This window comes from Mytilus californianus, unplaced genomic scaffold (genome assembly GCF_021869535.1).
Source record: "Mytilus californianus isolate M0D057914Y unplaced genomic scaffold, xbMytCali1.0.p SCAF_11, whole genome shotgun sequence".
Classification (NCBI taxonomy): domain Eukaryota; kingdom Metazoa; phylum Mollusca; class Bivalvia; order Mytilida; family Mytilidae; genus Mytilus; species Mytilus californianus.
In genome coordinates, this window is record NW_026262593.1 from 53,619,406 (window position 1) to 53,647,029 (window position 27,624).

At 31.2% G+C, this 27,624-nt stretch overlaps 1 protein-coding gene across 1 annotated transcript; it reads left to right on the top strand.

The window, feature by feature from the left end:
* Nucleotides 1–376: 376 nt before the first annotated feature.
* On the top strand, nucleotides 377–26,827 carry LOC127720302 (dnaJ homolog subfamily C member 16-like). Its single transcript, XM_052226869.1, has 13 exons — nucleotides 377–587; nucleotides 3,324–3,390; nucleotides 5,510–5,694; nucleotides 6,589–6,722; nucleotides 7,650–7,834; nucleotides 8,411–8,671; nucleotides 9,605–9,735; nucleotides 10,288–10,489; nucleotides 12,280–12,465; nucleotides 13,081–13,148; nucleotides 14,876–15,022; nucleotides 16,667–16,831; nucleotides 17,359–26,827. The coding sequence occupies exons 1-13, from the start codon at nucleotides 445–447 to the stop codon at nucleotides 17,747–17,749; spliced, it is 2,265 nt and encodes a 754-aa protein (XP_052082829.1). The 5' UTR covers nucleotides 377–444; the 3' UTR covers nucleotides 17,750–26,827.
* The last annotated feature ends 797 nt before the right edge of the window (nucleotides 26,828–27,624 follow it).

The window sequence follows — 27,624 nt, forward strand, 5'->3', positions numbered from 1 at the left end:
TGCAGAAACGAAAGACCTACCATTTCTAACTCAGGATGAGGGTAACTTCAAAATAGGATGGTTAGGTCGGTGGGTTTTTTTCGGCCATGTTTTGATTTTTTTCATAATTGCCTGATTCTTACAAAGACTGGCACTTAAATGTCGACCAATCATTTGCTGAGAACAGATATCGTTCACTGGTGAGGAGAACAATTTTTTTCACAATCGGTTGGGAAATGTAAAAATAGTGACAAAATTAGAGGAAACAAATTTCGGGCACGACACTATTTGTGGTACGAATAAACTTGATATAAAAAAAATATTGAATGTCATTTCGGCGTTTATTCAATGCTAGAATATTGACACAGTCTAAATAAATCTTCCTGACTCAGAAAGTTGTTAATTACCCCCTAACGCAATATTACGACCAGTGTTCTCAGGCCTTCCTGGTGTTGACAGAGAATCATGAAGATAGCATATTTAATTTTAGTCGCTTGCCTCTGTGTTGGTTCTGCCAGTACAGAGAATCTGTACAAAGTTCTTGGGGTTTCAAAAACAGCAACACAAAAAGAAATTAAGAAGGCATATAAAGAAATGGCAAGAGAATGGTAAATAAAATGTCACCCTACATTCATTGACATTAAAATATATACAACGTTTTAATAATTGAATTATCTTTAACAGCAAACATTTGCAAAAGAAGGAACTACGATACTATGGGGCCCAATAATAATCAGAAGCAGACAACACAATAGTCAATAATATGCTACATGTACATGTGTTTGGTCTCAGCACCCTAAAAAAGATATTTATAAATTGAAATCTGTCCAAAGAAGGGCCACTAAACTCCTTAAGGATATAAATCATTTGAGTTATGAGGATAGATTATGTTCATAGGGATTGCCAACGTTGAAATACCGTCGACATACGTTCATAGGGATTGCCAACGTTGAAATACCGTCGAAACATACGTTCATAGGGATTGCCAACGTTTGAGTATCGTTGAGACAGAAACAGCATGTTTCAAGTCTACAAAGCGTTACATGGTATTGATGATATCAACTGGATGAATCTTTTTTTCTTTAGCATCATCTAATACAACTAAAGATCACTCTTAAAAGCTATTTAAGAAACAGTGTAGGACGTCACATAGACTGAATACTTTTTCAATTAGAGTAGAGGATCAGTGGAATAATCTGTCAGATTTAACATTGACGGCAAAGTCTTTTAATAATTTAAGTCTAGGTTAAATGACAAACACTGGAACCCGTATAAATTTATAAGTTCATGTTAATTGTTAAGTTGTGCACACCTATATAAGTTTTAATTTTTAATAAGTATAATATATATATTATTATGCAATGAGAAATTTCATTAGGACATTCCAAGGTGAGGGGTCAGTAGAAGCCATGGCTTATTTTATGACCCCAAGACAAAGGTACCATTGCCAAAGGAAAAAAATGTAAAAAAACAAAAGTTCTCTATACAATATACAGAAAACTAGGTTAAATAATGTGAACGCCACTGAAGAAAAATGTTACGTAAAAGGCATAAAAATGTAAACCTTTAATACAGTATTTAGATTGATTTATTGATTGATGGTTGCTTAACGTCCAGTGGCAAATATTTCATGTATGTTCAGGACGACAATTTTTAGATGTTACTATGAATGAGAATTTTCATGCTGAAACAGTAGATAATTCCATTTTATAGTGTAGTTAAGATAATGGTCAAAATTGTTATCATTGAGGTTATAACTTCAGTTGTCATGGTTGTTCAGATTTAATTATTTTTGAAAAAAAAAGAATTTGTATAACAGGTTTAATGTAACATGCACTATTGAGCTTAGTCCTTACATCAAACTAAATCAGACTCTTTTATCTTGTTTTTTTTTTACTTATAGATAACTAATTTCCAATTCCAATTTGTAATGTGTTTTCTCTTGTAATGTTTATTAAGTTTTGGAGAAGACCTACATGTAGTAACTCAGGGTTCTCACTAAGGCGAGTCCATGACTCCTGGACTCATGAAAATCTGTCTGGACTCACCATTTTCAAAACTGGTGAGTCCAAAGATGCATCAAGATTGAAATATTTTGTGTAAACTGAACACACATATCATCATTCATGTCATTTTGTAGCAAAGTCTTTGAATAATTTAAGTCTACGTTAAATGACGAACACTGGAACCCATATGAATTTATAAGTTCATGTTAATTGTTAAGTTGAACACACCTTTATAAGTTTTTATTTTTAATAAGTATAATATATATATTATTAAGCAATGAGAAATTTCATTAGGACATTCCAAGGTGAGGGGTCAGTAGAAGCCATGGCTTATTTTATGACCCCAAGACAAAGGTACCATTGCCAAAGGAAAAAATGTAAAAAAACAAAAGTTCTCCATACATTATACAGAAAACTAGGTTAAATAATGTGAACGCCACTGAAGAAAAATGTTACGTAAAAGGCATAAAAATGTAAACCTTTAATACAGTATTTAGATTGATTTATTGATTGATGGTTGCTTAACGTCCAGTGGCAAATATTTCATGTATGTTCAGGACGACAATTTTTAGATGTTACTATGAATGAGAATTTTCATGCTAAAACAGTAGATAATTCCATTTTATAGTGTAGTTAAGATTATGGTCAAAATTGTAATCATTGAGGTTATAACTTCAGTTGTCATGGTTGTTCAGATTTAATTATTTTGGAAAAAAAAAGAATTTGTTTAACAGGTTTAATGTAACATGTACTATAGAGCTTAGTCCTTACATCAAACTAAATCAGACTCTTTTATCTTGTTTTTTTTTTACTTATAGATAACTTATTTCCAATTCCAATTTGTAATGTGTTTTCTCTTGTAATTTTTATTAAGTTTTGGAGAAGACCTACATGTAGTAACTCAGGGTTCTCACTAAGACGAGTCCATGACTCCTGGACTCATGAAAATCTGTCTGGACTCACCATTTTCAAAACTGGTGAGTCCAAAGATGCATCAAGATTGAAATATTTTGTGTAAACTGAACACACATATCATCATTTTGTAGCAAAAGTTTAAAAGAAATCTGAATTTAATGTCATTTCATTGCTCTATTAGGTCATGGAGACTAAAATGATAAATTATATTGCAATAAAATATCTCCTTCTTACTGTTGGACCCACCATGGCCAAAAATGACGAGTCCCTGGACTCGCCTTCAAAAATCCTTAATGAGAACCGTGGACTTACTTATTTAACTTATGTTATATCCAAATCTTCACACATCTTGCTTGACAATAAAATATAATTCATGTACATAGTGTATTAACATATTTGTTGCACATCCACTTTTTCTTTCAGGCATCCAGATAAAAATAGTGAAGCAAATGCTGCTGATAGATTTACCAAAATCAATGAAGCTTATGAGGTATGGTCATGATGATAGTTGATTCAGTTTTCCTTCTTTTTTTGTCAAAAACATTTTGATTTATTACAATTATTTATTTTACAGGACAGAATGAACCATATCACACGTATTTAACTAATATAGAAATAAAAAGATGTGGTATGATTGCCAATGAGGCAACTGAACTCTCTAACAAAGACCAAATGCCATATATTCTATGATAACAACTATAGATCACCGTACGGTCTTCAACAATGAGCAAAACCCATACCGCATAGTCAGCTTTAAAAGGCCCTGAAATGTCAAATGTAAAACAGTTCAATGGCCTGATTTATGTACAAAACAATGAACGAAAAAAACAGATAAGATATACATGATATACAGCAACAAAAGACAACCAATGAATTACAGCTTCCTGACTTGGGACAGGCACATACAGAATGTGACTGAGTTGAACATGTGACCGGGTTAAACTAGTTTTAGGGCGCGCTAACCCTAAGACCAGTTGAAAAAGGCTTAACTCATCAGATACAAAGCAGAAAAACAAGTAACATAAACACAGACAGGATGAGGCAGGGTATTTATACATCCCCACAACCAAAAATATACTAAGTACAGATCTGAGAGTACTCTCAGTTACTGCATGTTCTTGATAATGATGTATGTTCAATTAGATTGATTGATTGATTAATTGATGATTACTTAATGTCCAGTGAGTTCAATTTGAAACTTATTCATTTATGTCTATTCAAATATTATATATCTAAATAATATTTTGTTTTGTACGACAATTTCAAACTTATACATTAATCTTTATTCAGCCACTATATATACATATCTAAAGGATCTCTTGTATTGTCCAATAATTTCATTCATTTAAATGTGCCTGCAATTTGGATATTCATCAATCCTCTTTTATGGCTTTTATTATCTGTTACTGGGAGCAGTAATTTAGGACAAACATGTTTATAACTATATATGTATACATCAGTGTTTCAGCTAGAATTTTAAGGACAGAGGGACACAATAATCATGTTCAAAGGGAAGAGAGGCATACTTTTTCATGCTCAAAGGGAAGAGGGGCATACTTTCTCATGCTCAAAGGGAAGAGGGGCATACTTTTTCATGCTCAAAGGGAAGAGGGGCATACTTTTTCATGCTCAAAGGGAAGAGGGGCATACTTTCTCATGCTCAAAGGGAAGAGGGGCATACTTTTTCATGCTCAAAGGGAAGAGGGGCATACTTTTTCATGCTCAAAGGGAAGAGGGGCATACTTTCTCATGCTCAAAGGGAAGAGGGGCATACTTTCTCATGCTTAAAGGGAAGAGGGGCACACTTTTTCAATGATTAGAAATAATATATAATATCAATAATGTAACTAGATGATGCAACTCTTTTTTGTTCTAAAAAATTGTTAAATATAGAACAAGGAGATGTGGTATGATTTACAATGAGACAAATATCCACCAGTGACTAAATAAGGTAGATGTTAGCAACCATAGGTCACCTTACAGCCTTCAATAATGAGCAAAAACTCATACCACATAGCAAGCTATGAAAGGCCCTGACGTTACAAAATGTAAAACAATTTAAACAAGATAACCAATGGCCTGATTTATGTACAAAACAACAAACAAAAATGATATTTATACGGCAGTTATAAACAACCATTGATTTACAGATTTACAGAGTAGTTTATGTTGTCTTTATAGACCTCTTTCGAGTTATGTCCTTCACCGGAAAAGCTCGTCAATTATGCGCGCCTTTATGATGTCATTTACCAGATAGAGGGGATCGCCTGTATCCCTGCACTATCAAAGTTCATCAAGCGTCTTCGTGATTGTCATTATGGAGGATAAACTAGAAATACTGTTTGTTCCGTAGGTACTTGATCACAATTCCCTAATGACAGCAGTGCTGATTATCAATTAAAAGAATTTAATTTGCCTAATGATTCGTGCAATACATCATTATATTTTTTCAACCACCCGCTCAACATGGGAAGGAAGTGACGATGCCCCTAAACGCATGAGTGATATTCACTAAAACCAAAGTTTTTGACGGAAATGCAATGAACTCGAAAGTTGTCTATTGAATTGAAATATTTTCTATCCAAGATAACTTAATACATGTATTACAGACACTTGGTGATTCCAACAAAAGAGACCAGTATGACAGATTTGGTTACACAGCTGCACGAGAACAAAAAGCTTCACATGAATACCATAATCCTTTTGGTAACGATTTCTTCAGGGGCTTCAACTTTAACTTCAATGGAAATCATCAAGGAGAATCAGTTATAGAAAAGTTTCATATAAATTTAAGGTAAGTATAAAGTTTAAAGATTAAATAATTCCTCTCTGTATAGTGTATATTGAAACAAATGATTTGTATCTTGTTGTTGAAAGTTCGTTGAAATATTCCATGTATAAAATTGAGAATAAAAATGGGGAATGTGTCAAAGAGACAACAACCCCCACCAAACAGCAGAAAATTTAGAGGAGGTGGAGCAAATGTAAATATACCATGATAATAAAAATATATAAATATATTTATATCAAAAACATGAGATTTCTTTTGATGTATTTGAAATTACAAATCTATCTGAAAGAACGTAGTATTGTCCTTAATTATCAAGAATAAAATAAATTAAATAAAATATGTTTGCTTTGCTAGTCTTCATAAATGGCTTTAGTCATTTAATGGAGCTGACTCTAAGCAAATTACTGGATCCACCCCAATAGATTTGATAAACATGCAATTCCAACAAATAAGCTGATTTAAACAGTACATGCTAGGTAATTCAGTTCAAAATCTCTTTTGGTGGTGACTTTTCACGGTGAATACTGTTGATTGTAGGTGATTCATCTTGCAATATCTCTCTGGGCCAAAAATCAAAGTGTTATCAATTTAAATCATTAGCAATCACCCTGTTTCACAATGAATCATTCAACACCAACAAGGGAGATTTTTTACTGTACTATATATCGAAGATTGCAGTGCCATAGAGACTCAGTTCAATGATCAATTTAACAGTATCTAAAGTTTACCTTAGTTTAGAGAATAATACATAAAAATCCAAAATTATAATGTTCAACTCCACCAATTTTGATGTGCCTTGTCGGGTGTCGTCTGCTTCAACAATTATTAAAGTTTGCGACTAGGTCACAAAGGCAAGACATATCTCTGTGTTAACAGTTTATTTTTGGTTTATTTCAGAGCTTATGAAACAAAGATTTTACCAGAAAGTGACAGGAAGCCATGTTTTCTATATACTTACACTGATTTTTGTTTTGATTGTGCCAGGATAGAACATCTAGTGGAAAAACTCATTAGGGATCTGGAAGATGTTGGTAAGAAAAGATTCTTTTTTTAATATATCTATTTAAACACTGAGTATCTGGATCTGAATCCAATGGAGCAATTATTGAAAAGTGTGTAACGGTGGGTAGGTAAAATCTGGATTTGATTTCCACAGAGGAATTATGCTCCGTAGGAATCGTAACTAGATTTAACCTACCCAATGTTACAAACTTTTCGTTATTGCTCCTAGGAATTTGATTACATTTGTGGATTTAGGATAAGGATACCCAATGTGATTAAGGTCATCATTAAAAAAAATCAATAACTGTAAACCAATTTTTTTTACAGATGAATTTTTCTGGTAATTAGATCATTCATAATTACAATGAAAGCTGTAGTAAAGAAATGTCCACACGTTTTATATTTTTGTGTAATTCATGTCTGTTAATAAAGAAAAAAATCTACAGTGCACAAAATTATATGGAAATAATCCCCACCTGAAAATTTTCCACTTTATAGCAGAAGGTTGAGTTACTGAAGAATATATATTGTATTTATGTGCTGATGCTGAAGCTTATTTTAGACAGATTCTTGAAAAGTTTACACAGGGGTTGGTTTAGGCAGATTTCACTGTATATTTTACTCTATGAGTTTGGTTTAGGCAGATTTCACTGTATATTTTACTCTATGAGTTTGGTTTAGGCAGATTTCACTGTATATTTTACACTAAGAGTTTGGTTTAGGCAGATTTCACTGTATATTTTACAATAAGAGTTTAGTTTAGGCAGATTTCACTATATTTTACACTAAGAGTTTTGTTTAGGCAGATTTCACTGTATATTTTACACTAAGAGTTTAGTTTAGGCAGATTTCACTATATTTTACACTAAGAGTTTGGTTTAGGCAGATTTCACTATATTTTACACTAAGAGTTTGGTTTAAGCAGATTTCACTGTATATTTTACCCATAATTCCAGGAATATGTGTTGGTACTTTCCATGCTGGAAGAGCAAGATCTTTAACTGGAGCACTGAGGATAGAGAGAGTACCAACACTTCTTATGCTGATTAATGGACAGTTGACCACCTTCAGGGGTAGTGTGAACACAGCTGGTCTGAATAGCTTTGCTAGAGGGGTATTTCCTAAAAATTTGTTTACAAAGGTATGTGTAGACATGAAAACATATCATGCATATGAGAGAGTGTTTTTTTCACAGGTGTGTATATGATGGCTGTATTGAAACATATGTGTAAGTGTCTTAGAGTGCATTTATGTGACAAACATAGAATATAAAAATATGGAGAAGAATTATGATTGCCAATAATACAAATGTCCAAATGACATGAATGTTAGCAACTTTAGGTCACAGTATGACCTTCTTTTAGAAGTTCATTCATTAGCAAAAAAGTGTATATGATATTGAATTTTAATTATCCTTTTAATCCATCTTTTAGATGAAAAATCATTTTTAACCGGTTTCAATCACAAAATCTCCTGAAATATATGCCTTTTCAAATAAGGATTGATCTCTAAAGATAAAGTTTTCATTGTTTTCAAAACTCATATGCACAGTTGTTATGCAGAATATGAAAGGAAACTGATGATTTCTCTTTCAATGATTTGTTCTCCTCATCCAGCGACTTTTCTAAATGCTGTGATTTTCAGTTTTGAAGGAATTTTTAATACAACACAGTTAAAAGATATATATTTTTTATGTATTAAAAAAACTATTTTTTAGATTAATGATGGAAACTTTCAAGATTTTCTTGATGGCTGGAACGACAACCATGTGCGAGCTTTACTTTTTATTAGAAGAGAGGAAATATCTATGAGATTCTTAGCGCCAGCCTTCTACCACAAAGAATTCATTAAGTTTGGATATGTCAATTTATGGATAAATGACAATAGTAATTTGACGAAGAAATACAACGTGAATCGATACAGAGAAACTTTACTAATGTTTAATGAAGACACACAGACACCTGTTGCTACTTTGGTTGTAAGTTTTTATCATATTTATACTACTTATGTGTATGTGTTATTTTATTGTTGCCCATCTTGCATAAACTCTTGAAATTTGTTAGTGTCACATTTTTGTCTCATGACTATATAGATAAGAAGATGTGGCACGAGTTCCAATGAGACAACTATCCATCCAAGTCACAATGTATAAAAAGTAAACAATTATAGGTCAAAGTACGGCCATCAACAAAGAGCTTGACTCACACCGAACAGCAAGCTATAAAGTGCCCCAAAATAATGACTAGTGTAAAACAATTCAAACAGGAAAACCAACGGTCTAATCTATATAAAAAACGAGAAACAGTTATGAACCACACCAACAAACAACAACCACTTAGGACAGGTGCATAAAAATGATGGCCGTATTATAGTTACTATAGCAAACAGTGCGATATAAGTCTGACAACAGTGAAGATTTAAGTAATTTCATTCATATAATTTATATGTTTGTTTGTATTTTTGCATGCCCTTATTGCATCTGGAGTTCTTATAAGGAAGCATATACCTTTTTGAAGTTTTTCTTGTTTATCATATAAAAAAGAAGATGCGGTATGATTGCCAATGAGACAACTCTCCACAAGAGACCAAACGACACAGAAATTAACAACTATAGGTCACCGTATGGCCTTCAACAATGAGCGAAGCCCATACTGCACAGATAGCTATAAAAGGCCCCGAAATAACAATGTAAAACAATTCAAACGAGAAAACTAAGTATGGCAAACATATGTAAGTTTAGAGTTTTTTTTTTTATCAGAATGATAGGTCTGTCAAATTTTTGCACACTTCAAAAGGGACTAAAAAATTACTGAAAAAAAAAAGTGAAATAAGAAAATGTGATTTCCGAATTTCAAAATTTATTTCTAAAAGAATATTTTGAAATTTATAAAGAATTGTTTACATTTTTTAGATGCCACAGTTGACCAGGAGTACAATGGAAGAGGTATTGATAGCCAATAGATTTATCATCCTGCCACGGCTATCATCGCAGAGACGATTTGAAGAGATTTGTCCTGAGGAAATGAAAGCAAAACGAAGGAGGTACATTTACATTTAAACAAATAATATAAGGACCTTTTAAATGTTTATTGATTTAATAGTAATTTTGATATTGGAATGGTGCTGTATTTTTGTTTTAAATATTATTTAGTTATAATTAACAAGCCTTGTTGGGTAAAACATTTATTCCTGTGAAATTCTTTATCATGTCTTGATGAAATTAATTGAAATGAATCGCAGGGTAAAATCATAAGATTTTTTTGAATTGAAAATTGAAAGGGACAGTTTTAAAATTTTAACATGTTATACACCAACATAATTATTAGTATACATGTTTGAAATGCAATAAAGAAATTTTATTTCTATTTAATCATTGATATTTTTTACTATCTTTATTCCCTGAAGTGTTAATTCTCTAATGTGCAACTTCAATATCTAGAACACACCTACATGTAAAACTAAAAAGATTGAGATGGTTCCTTGAGTGTTTCAGAAAGTAAAAGTTTGCTGCACTATTTTTTCTATATATATTCAAAGTCACATTGGTTGGCTCACCGCATTGACAGTGCTTTGATTTTTCATTTTATTTTTCAGACTGTGTGTGGTTTTGGTGACTAAGAAAAGTGAAACTGATAATGAAAAATTTCTGAACAGCTTCAGAAAATATGTTCAGTCATCTTCACTGACACGAAATGAAAGAGTAAAATTTGCATACATCTATGAGGATACACAGAAAAATGTGATTCAGAGTTTCTCTAAAGGTGATACATCTGAAACTGATGATACACAAAGCAAGGTAATGTTCATGTATACTGTGTATTCATTATTATCCTGATTTAGAGAAATTTGTCACAATTTGAGTGGCTGACATTGTCCTAATAAATTTCAGTGCATTTTTTTATTAAGTCAGTTCGAATTATCTCCCTTATACCATTGACTTAATAAAAATAGAAGTCCTAATATTTTTCATTTTTCACAGTTTTAGATTAAATATCTAATAAATATATTAGGTTGATATTGTCCTAATAATTAATATTCTAAATACTATTTTAATACTATTTTAAAAAAAAAACAATAAATAAGTGGTGTGATAACAAAATCAGGATAAATTCGTTACACAGTGCTTCGCCTCACCCGATATGAATTTTATTGACCTGATAAATTCCTGTATTAGGACAATTGCACACTTTGTAAATAATATCATTCATGGGTTACGAATTTTTGTGGATTTAGGTAAACCATGAATTTAAATGTGCAACCAAGTACAATTTTCTATTTGTTGCATGCATACGTTGACAAATCAAGGAAATAAAATATCCATAAAAAATACAATTTTTCCTCAATCCACGAAAATTAGTAACCATGGAAAAAAATGAATCCACAGTAGCCTGCTTATTACAGTACAAATTTCAATATATAATTACAATTTCTGTTGACTGTTTCAATGGTATGTTGGTAGATGTGATTCATATGCTGGTCACATAAAAACATTGTTTTAAAAATTGGTAATTGTAGTTTCTCAACTTAGAATTCAGCATTTTGTAGAATAAGCAAAGATTGTTTAGTTGTTAGTCAGAATAACAATTCTGTTTGGTTGACATGATTTCTTACTTTCGTGTCTTTCTAGAACAAAGAAGGATGTATTTATGTTGCATGTTATTATGTTCTAGTCCTGAACATGGTTGAAAAGTTTGTCAGGAGTATTTTAGGCATTAAGTCCTGAACAAGGTTTAAAAGATTGCCAGGTTGACTAAGATTGAGTTAAATTACAAAGCTGCAAATTGGCATAATAAGGGTTGGGGTAGGGGGGATGGAGTAAGGGGGTGGGGTGGTAGGAGGGGATGTCATACCAAATTCCTGAAAATATTAATGCAGAATTTAAAAAAAAATAAGGATTCTTTCCCAGATCCAAAAAATTAATCATTGATTCCAGAGTCCTGATAAGTGTAAATCTGTAAATCCTATTAATTAGATTGAATGATTTATGCAGAACTTATTATAGTCCTAAAAACACTTTGTATGCCTATATATGTATTCAGAATAATACCCTTTGAACACAATTTCATAGAATTTAGCTGAGGTCGTAGGTCCAGTAGCTCTTGAATCAGGTTAGGGTTATCTGTTGAAACATATATACATGTAAATATTATAAGACATAACCAAATATAAGAGGGTCTTGATGAGGGGTCCTTCATTTCTGTATTCTTTAATTTTTCTAGGCTTTTTTTTCTCTAATCTTTGCATTTTTGCCCTTTATTCTCTTTTCTTTGTATTTTAGTACCCAATTATTCTCATTAATTCTTTATTTTTCTGCCCTTTTTTCTCTCTTCCTTTTTTTTTAGCATTTTTCTGTAGATTTTGCCCAATATTCTCAATTTTGTAAACCCCTCACAGACCCTCATATAATGCACAACTAAAGAATTCTGATAATCAGTACTAATGAGGCACCTTTATTCAAAACATGTCTCTCAAAAGTTTTTCATCACACTCTGATTATTATAGTGTTTTACAACAAAACATGAAAGTTATTAAGATCAACAATACCTGCAATAGAATTTTTTATAGTAAATAATTTTATTATTGCAGGTGATTATTTTATGGAGAATGGAGAAAAATCATCTAAGTTACAACTGGCTCTCAAAAGGATGGAATATAGATAATATACAAGATAGTCGCAAACATCTGGAAGAACAAGTCAAACATTTACTTAACTCAGATCAGTCTTTAGCTTACAGAGTAATACTTCCTGAATTTAATAATGAACATGCTTTGGTAAGTAAAAGTAGGTTATGAAAATCTAAAATAATGACTTTTTAAAAATAATTTGTTTGTCAATGAGACAATTATCCATCAGAGTCCAAATGAACTAATTTGTTGACATTGCTATAGCAGCAATTTGAAAGAAGTAAGGGCACTTTTCTGTTGGTCCAAAGGATGAAGTTATGTTTAAGCGCGTTCAAGTACATATACCCAGGTCAAGCTATCTGGATGATGTGTTTTTGTTGTTGATTGTTTATCTGTTTTTTTGGATGAGTCCATTGTTAATGATTGATGTGACCGATGTATTTTTGCCAATTCCTGTTATATTTAACCGGATTTTCGAAGGAAATATCGGTTATTAAAATGGTGACATATGGCGGGCGGCTGCCAAACAGCTTGTCAGTAGAATAACAAGAAAAACCGCTTCAACAAATTTTATTCAAATTTAAATATGTTGTTTCCTGTTTATTTTTTTTTTATTTTTTACTTTTAAATAATAATGACAGTGTTGTGTAGAACTTTTATGTAGGAGCCATCTTTATCTTGCTGTGGAAAGGGTATCATATTTTTTTTGTCACCATTCTAAGAAGAAAGTTATTTAGTGAACTTTGATATATATTTTTTCAGCATTTGATAATCAGAATTTTCTACAAATTGTGGAGTTGGGGTGAGAAAGTTTACAATTATCTTGCAACGTAAGTATATAAATATATACTTTATATGGAGTTACTTTTAGCATGTGGTTTTGATCACAGTTTGGGCATAAGATGGGGTAGTTAAGGGGGAAGACCTTGGTTCAGGGAGATAACTCTTTAAATCAGTTATGCGTTTATAAAAGTCAAGTTTCATGGATGTATTTTAAAGCATTTACCTGAAACAAATTGGAAGTAATCTATGTAACCTAGAAGCTTAGAATATATTTATGAAAATGGTTGACATAAACGTACTGATGATTTTAAGAGTTATTTCTCTTAACCATGTTAACCTAGGTCTTCCTCCTTAAATCTTCAATGTGTTCATTATTCAAGTTTTTTAATGGCTTTGTACAATTTATTTAAATGGACAGTGAATTGTCCATGTGGGATAAATTTCGAGTAACATGTCTACAGCAAAAATGAGCCCACATCTTAACATTTTCCAATGTTTGATATAATGATCTGCCATATTGACAAATAACAGTGTATTATGTAGAGAATTAAAAAGTTTATGTCTGTTTATTCTTAAAAATTGAAGGCTTCTTTTTGTAAATTTATTGGGGTGTAAAAGCATTGACCGAAGTACCTTTTGTATTCCACGCTTCATTCTAAAAATGTGCACACAGTCAACGCTTTTACAACCCTATAAAATTACTAAAAGAAGCATTCAATACTTATAATTACATTTTTTTGCTAGGATCATGAAAACACGATTTCTATCAAGTTTTTCTTTTATTTACTTGTGCACTTTATTGTGGAAGCTCGTGTCATCATGAATGTTACATTTCATTTTGAAATGAAGGTTAATTTCAGAATGACACGAGATTGCTGTTAGCCAATCAAAATAAGGTATTATAATGAAACATACATGTAATGTAATTATATAAGTTTGAAATCACCTTGATTTAATAAATATTTGCAATGTTTTTATTTCGAAAAATTGTTTGAAGATAAGTATTTGTATCACAATATAAATTCAAATTAGAAATTTAAATTCTGAATGCATTGTTTGCATGTAGTATTTTCTTAATACTAAATCAAATTTAGTACTCTTACCATTTTTATCTTGATCAATAAATAGAGACAATATTTTCAGAATTTATAATATTTTTAGATTATTATTATTAGGTATAGAACAGTATCAATCAATTAAATTTGTTTCCCTTATACATTGTATTTATTAATTAACTATCTGAATATATGATTGGTGAAATATAATATTTTTATGAAAATTAGGAACATTGCACATGCATACCTGATTTGGTACATTTTACATTGCTACACTATGATACATTATAAAATCATTTATTATATACTTAGTAGTTAATACAAGTAAATCGTATGTGTAATATAATTGATGACAATCGTGCTGTATCAACCATCTGTGATGTTATCGATACCAGTCACGGTTGCAAAGGCTTTATTAAACCCCTTATCTGTATGACATCATGTAATCAATATCGGTCATTGTTACAAAAGCTTTATCAAACCCCTAATATATATTAAGTCATGTCTCGTGAAAAATACATAAGAGAGATTTGTCGTACTTGAGGTACATGTATATAATAAAGTGTATATGATATGGCTTTTTCAATATCACACACTGTATCAACCCTCAACCAATATAATCCCTTGAGCAGTGGTCTTGGGATTATATTGGTGTCTCGGGCTGATACAGGTGTTATATAAAAAAAACTTACAATATTATCTATTGATTTATTTTTCAGATATGATGCTATAACTTACATTACTGTTATTATGTCCTTGTTCCTAATGTTTGGTATGGGGTTCTTCTTACAAAAGATGGCGTCCATAGAGGAGGAGCAGATAAGAAAGACTATACCAAGGAAAAGTAAACCTAGGCCACCATCAGTGTAAGTTTGTATAAAATTAAGGAGATGTGGTATATGATTGTCAACTACCCACTAGAGTTGCATAAATGTCAATAGAATCATGGAAGATTTTTGATCGAATTATTTCATAAAAATATAAGAAAATAAAAAAAATAAAAATAAAAAAAAAAATCATGGAAGATTTTTATAATTTATCTGTTGGATTTAATATTACAAAAATATACAAAAAGTGTTTCCCTGTATAGATATATTTTAACACCATACAAGAAACTTTTAAAAAGCTTTAGTTAGGGGTTGGTGGGAGGAGGATGTTGGGCTATTTTTACTTTCCTTATAAAGTCCTTGTTAATCTTAAAATTTGAACAAATGTATTATATGAAATGGACATGAACATGAAATGAGGTAGTTCTCATTGGACAATATTTTGAGTAGTAAAATTGTTATTGCCATTCTTTGTTGGGAGGTTAGAGAATTAAAAGTAAAAATAAAGTACATGACTTCCTATTGACCATAAAGATATATATAAAATTTTAAGATGAGTTATTCTAATAACATTTTTAAAGAGCACAACTTTTCTACAAGTGGTAAGTAAAAAAAATGTCATGTTGACATTTTTCTCAGAGTCTAGAAGATCAGTGAATAATTTAACAGAGACATATAGATTATCATTTTTTTTCTACATATTGATATCGTAATATGTAAGTCCTGAACCACAATGTGTACTTCATATGATGAAGACATAATCTTTCAATCAGTTTAATTGAGGTCTGGAGCTGGAATGTCAGTAACTGCTAGTAGTCTGTTATTATTTATGTATTAATGTCATTTTGTTTATTTTCTTTTGTTTCCTATTCTGACATCGGACTCAGACTTCTCTTAAACTGAGTTTTACTGTGCGTACTGTTGTGCGTTTGTTTTTTCTACATTGGCTAGAGGTATAGGGGGAGGGTTGAGATCTCAAAAAACATGTTTAACCCCACCAGATTTTTACGCCTGTCCCAAGTCAGGAGCCTCTGGCCTTTGTTAGTCTTGTATCGTTTTTAATTTTAGTTTCTTGTATATAATTTGGAGTTTAGTATGACGTCCATTATCACTGAACTAGTATACATATTTGTTTAGGGGCCAGCTGAAGGACGCCTCCGGGTGGGGGAGTTTCTCGCTGCATTAAAGACCCATTGGTGGCCTTCGGCTGTTGTCTGCTCTATGGTCGGGTTGTTGTCTCTTTGACACATTCCCCATTTCCATTCTCAATTTTACTTAGTGGCGAGTGAGCTAAGCGAACGGGCAAAAAAGCTGAACATTGTGCTGAGCAAGTGATCCAGTCTTATGTGTAGAAAACCTGATTATCTATTACTGGTCATATCATCTTCCCTTAGACAGTTATACGATTCACGAAAGTAAAATTGATAAAAGTCTCCTCAGACATTGTGACGTCTCCGATAAAATTGCTCACGTCTCAAAGCCATTATACAAAAATTACGGAGTAACTGAGCAGGCTGATATAGCAAAAGGACGGACGATAATATCAAATATCTCCCAATAATATTTGATTCCATGAGATTAAAAAATCAATAAAAAATCAATAATTAATCAATCAATCAACTAAATTCCATAAGTGACATAACTGTAGCAATTATTTGACAATTCTTTATCGATGCTTTGCAGAAATACAATAACAAATAGTATAAACCTGTATGAACTACGACCTGAGACCTATGAAGAACTGGTTACCAACTGTGAAACAGGCTTGACAGTAATAGCATTGGTAGATGAAGACACTAAAAAATTCTTGTTGGAAGAATTTGGGAAAATGGTGTATCCTCTAACGAGGTATGAATAGGAAATTTCTGTAGATGTTAATCATATGTGAACCAGTCAGTTTATAAAGATTATTAGAGAAGATATTTAAAAATAAGTTAACAGTTCAAGTCAAAATTGCAATGATGAAAGAGCTTGATATTATTGGTAAATTCACCTAATTTGTCATTTTTTTTTACTTCACTACAGCTCCTTTGTATTTTTGTGTTATTTTCACCTGCCCACTGTGGACAGATGACTTCTAACAACTGAAAGTTAACCATAGATTTATTCAAAAAATTTATATTGAATTTAAAAGCTTAGATTATTTTTATGTTTTAAAAGTAGCTACTATTCTTATAATGAAAGATAAGAAATGGCTTGTCCAATATTAAGGATAGGCACAGGGGACTTTCTTGAATTTTGGCAAAATTTACCTATATTGTTGGCAAATTTTACACTCTTCGTCATCAGAACCAAGAACCAGTACATAACATTATATACTGTTTAACTATAACTATAACTATATATAGCCCATAGTGCTTCTATAAATTTTACAGGTATAGCGGACTTACATTTGGTTTTGTGAACCTGGATCTGTATATGGGTTGGTATCGACATCTACTAGAAGAGAGTGTTGACAAAAAGATTGATCTTACAAATATGAAAATCAGGAATTGTATAGGCACAGTTTTAGCCATAAACGGTCACAGAAATTATTACTATATATACCATCCAAGACCTGCACGGAAATGGATAAGGAATACTGACAAAGTGTCCAGGGCAGTTGGATTCGTTGACACAGATGACTCGGACAGTGACGGGAATGGAGAAACTCCTGTTGCCATAGAAAAATTGTTAAAAGGATTGACTAATTGGACGGATAGAGTCTTTGATGGATCTATTCCAAAAGTCAGAATTCCATGTTGGCCTGAATTGGCAATCAAGTAGAAAGTTTTTAATCTTGTCAAAATTCCATGTTCCATGTTGTTTTTTCTTTGATTTTTATCTGAAGTCAGAATTAATTTCTTTATGAATATTATTATTTTTCCAAAATGATATTTAATGACAAAAGAAAATGGAAAAACTCCATGACCATCAAAAAATTGTTTAAAGGATTGGCAGATTGGACGGATAGAGTCTTTGATGGATCTATTCCAAAAGTCAGAATTCCATGTTGGCCTGAATTGGCAATCAAGTAGAAAGTTTTTAATCTTGTCAAAATTCCATGTTCCATGTTGTTTTTTCTTTGATTTTTATCTGAAGTCAGAATTAATTTCTTTATGAATATTATTATTTTTCCAAAATGATATTTAATGACAAAAGAAAATGGAAAAACTCCATGACCATCAAAAAATTGTTAAAAGGATTGACAGATTGGACAGATAGAGTTTTTGATGGATCAATTCCAAAAGTCAGAATTCCATGTTGGCCTGAACTGACAATTAAGTAGAAAGGTTTTAGTCTTGCCCAAATTCCATGCTCCATGTTGTTTATATGGTCCCATATCTGAAGTCATGATATATATATAGATATTATTAATATTCCAAAATGATATTTAATGACAAAAGAATGAATTAATGATTGGAATGGAAAAACTTCATTACCACCAACAAAAAATGAAGTCAGAATTAATTTTTTTTATGAATATTATTATTTTTCCAAAATGATATTTAATGACTAAAGAATATAATTCATGATTTCCGACATTAGTTGGAATAGAAAAACTTCTTTACAATAGGCACATTTTTAAAAGGATTGACAGACTTTTGATGGATCAATTCCAAAAGTCAGAAGTTTTTGATGGATCAATTCCAAAAGTCAGAATTCCATGTTTGCCTGAACTGGCAATCAAGTAGAAAGTTTTTTTTTAGTCTTGTCAGAATTTCATGTTCCATGTTCTATGCTGTCTATAACGATCTTTACCTGAATTCAGAATTAATCTGCATTTTAATTTTCATTGGCCACTGAAATTAAGTTATGAATTATATTTTCAGCACTTTTTGTGAATTGAAGAGATGGCTTATGACACTAAGTGACAAAAGAAAATCATGAAAAGGAAAATAGAAAAAGAATAACATACATTTTCTACTGAATATTTTTGTTTGATGAATACAAGATTTTTTTTTCAGATATGTATATATATATATGTATGTCTGCCTATGTGTAGTGACAACTGTAAATTATACCTTGTCCATCGGATTTCTTATGATTAAGAAATACCAGGCTTTAGAATATTTATAAAGTGCCTAGAAAATCAACCTAACAATGTTAGAGTAGATTTGATTCTTAACTCCCTCCCCGAGAGGGGCTGGAACCTGTACTTTTCACTTCATACTTCTACGGCAACACCGCCTAGCATTGCACAGACGCCTTATTTCCTTCTCTAACTATAGCTGATAAAAAATCAGCTTTCGTTTCAGGAGGTGTTACCTTCTCGTAGGAATTAAACAAGGACATCTAGACGCAATACACAAAGTATTTATAAGTGTACAGAAATGATCATCTACTCATCTCTTCAGTATAATTACAGGATGCTGTTCTTTTTTTAGAAGCATACATTCACTGTAAATTTATATATATGTATGTCTGCCTATGTGTAGTGATATATATCATTTACTTTGATGCTCTTGTAAACTTTGTCATTTTTACATATGAGGGAAGCATTTTAGAAAGAGGATATCCACCATTTAATGCATTCTATACATTTCATATGCATTTTCATATTAAAAAGTAACACAAAATACTCTTAATTTTTTTTTTGTAATCCTTGTCCTAGGTGTCATGTTTGTTTAATCGAACAGCCTAGGCTAGGAGTCAGATGAGTATAAACATGATAGATTTTCATTTTTATAAGCACATATGATTTCAGTGAGTTTAAATCTATCAAATATCTTTGCAATGCCAAATTCAAATCAAATTAAGATGACATATAGTGTCATTTTGCCTTAATTACCACTTGTGTTCATGTGTGTGATTTGAAAATATCACGTAGAAAAGCATTTGTAGGGGGAAATTTTCTTATCTAAATCATTTATGTATCTGACTCTTATTGTGTGTCAGTTTGTTTTGTATGTATAATGTCAGAGCATTATCAAAACATGTCAAAAATGAAAAATTTCATGTGACTCAATCCAGGAAAATTAAAACAGCAAATAGTAAGAGGGGACATTTTCCCTAGTTTCAACAATGTCGGAATGGTGGCAATTTGCTTGGCATGAAAATTCTTTATTATTGCTACTGTTTTATAAAGGTTTTTGTAAGTCGTTATTTTATTTTGTCAAAATGAATTTGTAAGTTTTGAAAAGATTTTCTGTACATATGTATAATGTATAAAAGTACATGTATTTAATTTATTCTATGGGAAAGTGCAATTTCTCATAAAGAAGAAGGTATTGTATTTTTTTCGACGTTCTTTAAAACAGTTTTCTCTTGAAAATTGGAATAGATGAAAACAACTTTACGGAGTTAAACTTTTTAATGATTGCAAGCATAAAAAGAATATGAGCCTGATGTGCTCTAGAAGGTTATGGGTTTTTTATATGTTGATTTTGCGCGTTTGCTTTACTTGTCATCATACTTTTTGGTAATCAGATATACAAGCTTATAGGAAATTGTATGTTCCTTCTTGATGTTACCAGATACAAATTTGCAGGGAATTGTATGCCATCTTTTAAGATATTTAAGGAAAAATCACAATAAAAAATGGAAAGAAGTGTTCCACCATGTTGTTGAAGGCTTTTCACTACCATTTAGTTGTATAGACCTCTCGGGAGAATACTGTAAACCAACTAATTTTTCGTGATTGATTTATTTTTGTGCAGCTTTCGCTAGGAGAAAAATAACTCAAATATAAATCGTCGCAAACAGGTAAATCTTAGATCTTTCCTATTGAACTACTTTAAATATATTTGAAAATGGTGAAATTAAATCGCTGTGAAGTGGACTTGAAAGGGCTAAACGTGAAATAAAGTATCCGCGAAAATAAGTTGGTTTACAGTAGACATGGTATTGCATTGTGGGAAAATAATTGTTATTCATAGGTCTGCTTAGACAAATGATCTTTTAGATATTGGCAAGACGCACACTGTAATGAATGAGGATTGATGTTGGATTTCTAAATTCATGTTTTGCTTTATTTTGAATGGATCAAGTTAATAAAACTTGTCTTTTCATTTTTCAAGATTTCTTAAAAGTAAAAATTATATGATAAATGCTTATTGATTATTTTGAGAAAAAATAATAAACAAATAGAATTTAATGTTTATAGAAAAATTACGGCAGTTGTGTTATAACTGTAGTTGAAAAAAAATAGATCTTAAATCTATATCCAGTTTGAAACTATCATGTATATTATGTTGATCTGTGTGTTTTTCTATATAGATGTACATTATCTTACCTTATTTATTGATGTGTGTATATATGTGTGTGTGTGTTTGTGTGTTCCATAAATGACTCCTTCAAGATAAAAGTTGGCTTTTTAAAAATGGTATGCAGCTACATTATTTAATTCATGGACCATCTATAAACAGAAGTTGTATTCCTTTTCTCATAAGTATAGTCATTAAACATGATTACATGCACCCCATTTATTTACTGTATGTACACCCTTGTACAGATCAAACAGCATTTTGGTCCAGACATTATCAAAATCACAAGGGAAACCAGAATCTCTACCAACAATCTAAGGTCACATTAACTGCACATAGATTAGTTTTTGAAGGGAAATCAAGAATCTTGTGGCAAATTTCAAATTCATTTTGCCTGGTATGGTGAGTCTTGTACTTCTTCTATTAAGGTGTTAAGCAATCTTAACAACCCATGGGTGCTGGCCTTGCACCATCAGTAGGCAGAGTTTATGGTGAACTACAGTACATCTTCCATGGATCTTTTCATTACGATATGTCCACAGAGTGGCAAACTTATAAATGGTACCATGTAGCAGTTTTTGTGAGTACACATATTGTTTCTTTTCTTTTATCATAAGAATTTACCTTTCAAAACTGTGGAAAAAGAAGTTTAGTTTTTGTATTCAATTTTTTCACAAAATCTTAAGATTGAATTTGAGGGGTCAAGGATAAAATGGTTGGTAGATGGATATGACAAAATGCATACAATATTTAACTGTGTTATAGCATTCACTGTGAAAGTACATTTATTTGTGGGTTACCAATTTTCGTTAAGCTTTATCCACGAATTTAAGTGTCCCATGAAATATAACAACTGTTTTCCAAATCAAGACATGAAAGATCCCCATTTAGGTTTGACTACATTGATGCGGGCATATAACCTAGAGAATAAATCGACTACCAGCAAATGCACTATGAATTATATATACAACTTCAGACTGGATTTTACTCATTTAATCTTTTTAAAAAAGTTTAAACTATGTGACTTTTAACCTTTTAATTCTCATGAAAAATAAGTTTTGATTGACAAAAGTCAGACTTCCGGTGTTGATATGCGATTATGAAGTGTTCATTTTATCTCCTCATAATTAGATTTTTGTACTGTGATATATTGGGATTGCATTGTATACAGAATATAGCAAGAAGAAACAAATTTAGATTCTATTTGATATTAGTGTGATTGATATTGTAAGTATATTACAAACAATTATTAGGAAGGAATCATTTTTATACTTTTATAGTAATGTAGATGAACAAATAAAACAGAAATGTTTTGTTTTGGTCTTTTGAAAACTACTATGAATTTAGGTTTAATAGTTCACAGTCAGGTGTGGAAGTTTTCTGTTAGGAAATCATAGTAGCTGTGAATCAAAGCAATTTCTGACAGCATTCTTTGTCATTTTCAAATTGTTTGATTATCAAACCAGCCTCTTGCCACTTGACTTGTTGTCCATATGATAACAGATTGGTCTTTATGTCCTGCATAAAAAATTTCACCAATTTACCAAGTCAATATCTGCTGTTTTTTTTTTCTCATTTGATATGTTCAAGTAGATCATAACCCAACAGAAGTACATGTTGGCTTTTACTGAGAACACAATTAAATTTTTTCACCAAATTTTAAATTTATTTTCTGGATTAAAGAAAGACTTGAAAATGAATCCTGATATCGGAACAGTTGCCTAACTCGCCTTATTTTTGATGCATTAGTGTAAATCAACCAAATTTTCTTTATTGCACATCCTGGCTATTGAATTTTCTTGGGTGTTCGACCCATGCAGATTCTGTGGACTATGTTCTTATAAATACACACTGTTCTTTGTTCATTTTCTATAGAATTAATTTAAGATTCCATCAAGTAACTGAAGTACACTTATAACATTCCTAACATTGTTTTGAAAAGGATTTATTGACCAAGTGAATAAGTCTGATTGAAAGACTTAAGGGCATATGATACAGTTTTCATCCCACGGTGAACTTTTTACGAAAATTTGCATACAAGCTATTTTTTTTACCTAGAAAATTCAAATATGTAATAAAAAATATACCTTCATGTGCTACTTTTAGAGATAGACGGGGTCAAAATATTGGACAATTGCTCAAAATTTAGGTTTCTTTGAAATATCTATCCTTTGGACAGTCATACCCAACTTTTTTGTTTCAAAGATAAACACAAGCGGATTTCTGTAAATCATTTGGAATATCTTCTTTACATAATTATGCTCTGAATTTGTGAACAATTCTTTGGATTTAGTATTTTTTATTAAATTTGCATGATTTTAGGAAAAAAAACAGGCATTTTTTGCTGTATATTTATTGAATTTCAAAAAAATCCATCAGTGTTTTGTTCTTAAAAATTGGTTCAAATAATCAAGCCAAATGTCATTTTCAAAAAGAGGGGTTCATGTACTCGTTCTCACGCTAAAGATTAAAATCAGTAAATTGCATCTTTTCCTGTTATGTCATAGTTTGACGTTGCAAAAAAAACATTTTATGTTAGGAACATCATTACCTCCTCTCTATCTGTATTGTATGCCCTTAACATGACCTTAAAAAATAATTAAGATCAAAATGGCCTGTACTGGTGTTATTTTCACGGTTGACTGTAATTTGGTCAAGCAATTATTGGACTGTTCAAGCAATTGTATTTTTGCTTAAATAAAAGCATTGAATTTATATCTGAATTTACTGCAATTGTATAAAGTGATATTGTTTCAGGAATGAAATCCCTCATGCACATATTTTTATTATGCACTTGAAGGTTGTGTAACATGTATATTGTTGTTATGAATATATTTGTTATTTTGTTGTAAATGATGTATGAAATTTTATATTGTAAATTTCTTTGATGAAAACTATTAATGATAACTAGTCATTTAAGCTCAATATGGAAATAAGAAGACATTTCTGATTTATTATGTGACAACTGCCAGTATGATTAATTATTAAGGATTTTTTAATTACTATGAGGTGATGATCATTTGATATTCTGGATTTTTAAACATGATAATTTGACTCAAGTAATCCCCCTGTGGATGTTTGAATAACTTTGTTGCAAAATTTTGTTTAACTTAAAATAACAGGTTATTTAATTGTTTCGTAAAAAATAACGTTAATAGGGGCTCATTTGTTGTTCTGAAAATTAGAAAATTCTATGTTAAACAATCAGTAAAACTTTGATGGATCATAACTTTATTTTAGAAATATTCTGCCTTATTGATGGAAAAATTTACTAAAATAATGTGAAAATTGACAATAGATTAGGCTGGATCCGGTACTAATTATTAATATTGATATATTTTCATTCAGAAAATTATTCAAGCTAGAGGTTTCATTTATACTGCAATGAATCAATTATATCAAGGTTTTATTTCTTTTGTATTAAATTATTTTTTATTGTGTAAAAGATAGTTTGTTCAGATTTTCTTACATTTTTATTACCTTTTTAGCATCATTTTGTAGCTTTACATATATTTAACTTTTCTCGAGCGTGATTTGCCAAATTAGAAAATAAAAAAATTCAGTAATCTATTTAATCAGAGATTAAATTTAAATGTCTTTATAGTCTTGATTGAATTTTACTACTATTCTAAATTTTGTAGATCATTTCCTTGTTGAAAACGAAATTTTTAATAAATGCACTTTTTGCAGGTTAATTTAATGCATCTGATAGATTTGTCCTTGTCTTTAAACCTATTGCACAAACAAAAGATTTGACAATCTCCCTTGTAGCCAGTGGAAGATTATAAAAGGGCAACAATGATAGGATGATTTGTTATTTTTAATCCAGCAGTTAATTTCACATAAAGGATGTTCGCTACTCTGTCTTAAAATAACAAGCTTTTTAATAGACTGTTATGAATTGAAAGTATATGAATAAAGGAATGGAATAATCAGAAAAAAATTGAAGGGTCTGTGGGCTTTTTATCAACATATAAGCCATTGAAAATTTGGCGGGAAGTGATTCTCACTAGATTTTGTCATACATTTAACATTGGCACCTTTTTTCTTTTAAAAACTATGAAAAAATAACAAGGATATTTCAAATATAGCTTTTTGAATTATATATAAAAAAATTATGGAAAGAAAAGTAGGGGTTTGCGGGCAAAATATTTAATGGCACTACACGAATAAACTGAATATCTGGCAAAAATTCAAAAACAAGGGGAGCGAACATCCTTAATTAGTTTAAATTATGATGAATTCAGGATTAAAAATGCAATTTTCAGTATGTGTGTAGTTTTTAATATATATGAAAACTTATAACTTTACAGATTTTCTGTTTGGTTGTAAAATTCTGATCAGTTTAGTAGCTGAATAATTTTTGTTGAGCCTTCGACTTTTGTCGCAGAAAGCTCAACATAGGGATAGTGATCCGGCGGCGGCGTTAGCTAACTTCTTAAAAGCTTTATATTTTAGAAGGTGGAAGACCTGGATGCTTCATACTTTGTATATGAATGCCTCATGTTACGAAGTTTCCATCTGTCACATGTCCATTGTCCTTGACCTCATTTTCATGGTTCAGTGACTACTTGAAAAAAAAGTGTTTTTTTTTGTAATGTTAATTTCTCTCTTATTATGAGTAATAGGATAACTATATTTGGTATGTGCGTACCTTGCAAGGTCCTCATGCCCGTCAGACAGTTTTCACTTGACCTCGACCTCGTGACATGGATCAGTGAACAAGGTTATACTGTATGCAATAGGTCTACTTTATTTGGTGTATGGAATGATTGTAAGGTGTACATGTCTAGCTGGCAGGTGTCTTCTGATCTTGACCTCATTTTCATGGTTCAGTGGTCAAAGTTAAGTTTTTGAGTTTTGGTCTTTTCTTTAATACTATTTGCAATAGGTCATCTATATTTGGTGTATGGAAATACTTTATGATGTACATGTCAGTCTTGCAGGATTTATTTGACCTTGACCTCATTTTCACGGTTCATTGCTCAGTGTTAAGTTTTTGTGTTTTGGTCTGTTTTTCTAATACTATAAGCAATAGGTCAAATATATTTGTTGTATGGAAGGATTGCAAGCTGTACATGTCTGCCTGGCATTGTTCAACTGACCTTGACCTCATTTTCATGGTTCATTTGTCAATGTTTAGTTTTCTTGGTTAAGTCTGTATCTTAGAAACTATAAACAATAGGTCAACTATATTTAGTGTATTGAATGATTGTAAGGTGTACATGTATTTCTTGTTTGGTTTATATGACCTTGACCTCATTTTCTTGGATCATGTTAAGTGTATGTGATAGTTGTAGTAAAGCTTTATATTTAGGACTATCAACATAATATCAATGATTAGTAAAGAAGGCGAGACATTTCAGCGTGTGCACTCTTGTTACTTTTTCAAATCATTTTGTATTTTGTACATTTTCCAAATTGAACAGTAGATTTTATACAAACACTTGTTTTATGAGCACTGTCTTAAAGTTGTATAAGATATAAATAGACACCTTTAAAAATAAAAATACAAATTTTATTCAAATTAGGGAAAATAGCACTTGTAATGCACCTTGTTAAAGCTTAGTGAAAATCCATCAATTTATTATATATGTCATGAAAGTTATTATAATTGGTGCTTTGGAGGACCATTATCTCAATAAAAACGAAAAGAAAATTATGGTTTGTTTTATGTTTCTCTGACTTTTCCAACCTATTGGATCTGTATTCCCCATCCAGCCCTTAACTTATACCTTTGAGGTACCAGTATTAATGAAAAAAATACATACTTAAGGGGTGTAGCTCTATATACATTATCACCCTGCACACTTTTTAGTAATACCCCATTAATATAATGACTGGTTTGCACATTGTCTGACCTCAGTGATGCCTTTAACTTTTGTTTGCAATCACTGGACTATGATTAAGGCAACTGAAATTTACCAATGTTCAAATATACCAGTTACAGCTCAGTAGATAGTAAGTTCAAGAAATAATTGTCTGCCCTGTAGTCGATGTTTTAATATTTGCAGGGGCCTCGGTGGCCAAGTGGTCTATGAAGTCCAACTACTGAAGCACTAGCCGGTCAACAGTGAGGTTGTGAGTTCAGTATGTGGCAGGTGCATTCCAATCCTAATTCACTAGGATTTTCAGTTATCCTACCAAAGGTAGTTTGTTCTCTAGGGGCATTCCGTCTTCCTCCACCAATAAAAAATGTCCGCCATGATACAACCAACAGTGCTGAAAGTTGCGCTAAACACCAACCAACCAATCAACCAATCAATATTTGCGAGGATTTATGATACAGATGTTTGTTAATTCACTATCCATGAATTAATTGCCACATGATTTATTGATTCACATGATTCATTCCCTAATACATACAATTGTACAAAAAAAAAAGGTTATCTGAAATTTTTCCTTAGACTTTAGAGGTTTTGTTATTCTTGTAAGCCAATTTTGTCTTCCAATATT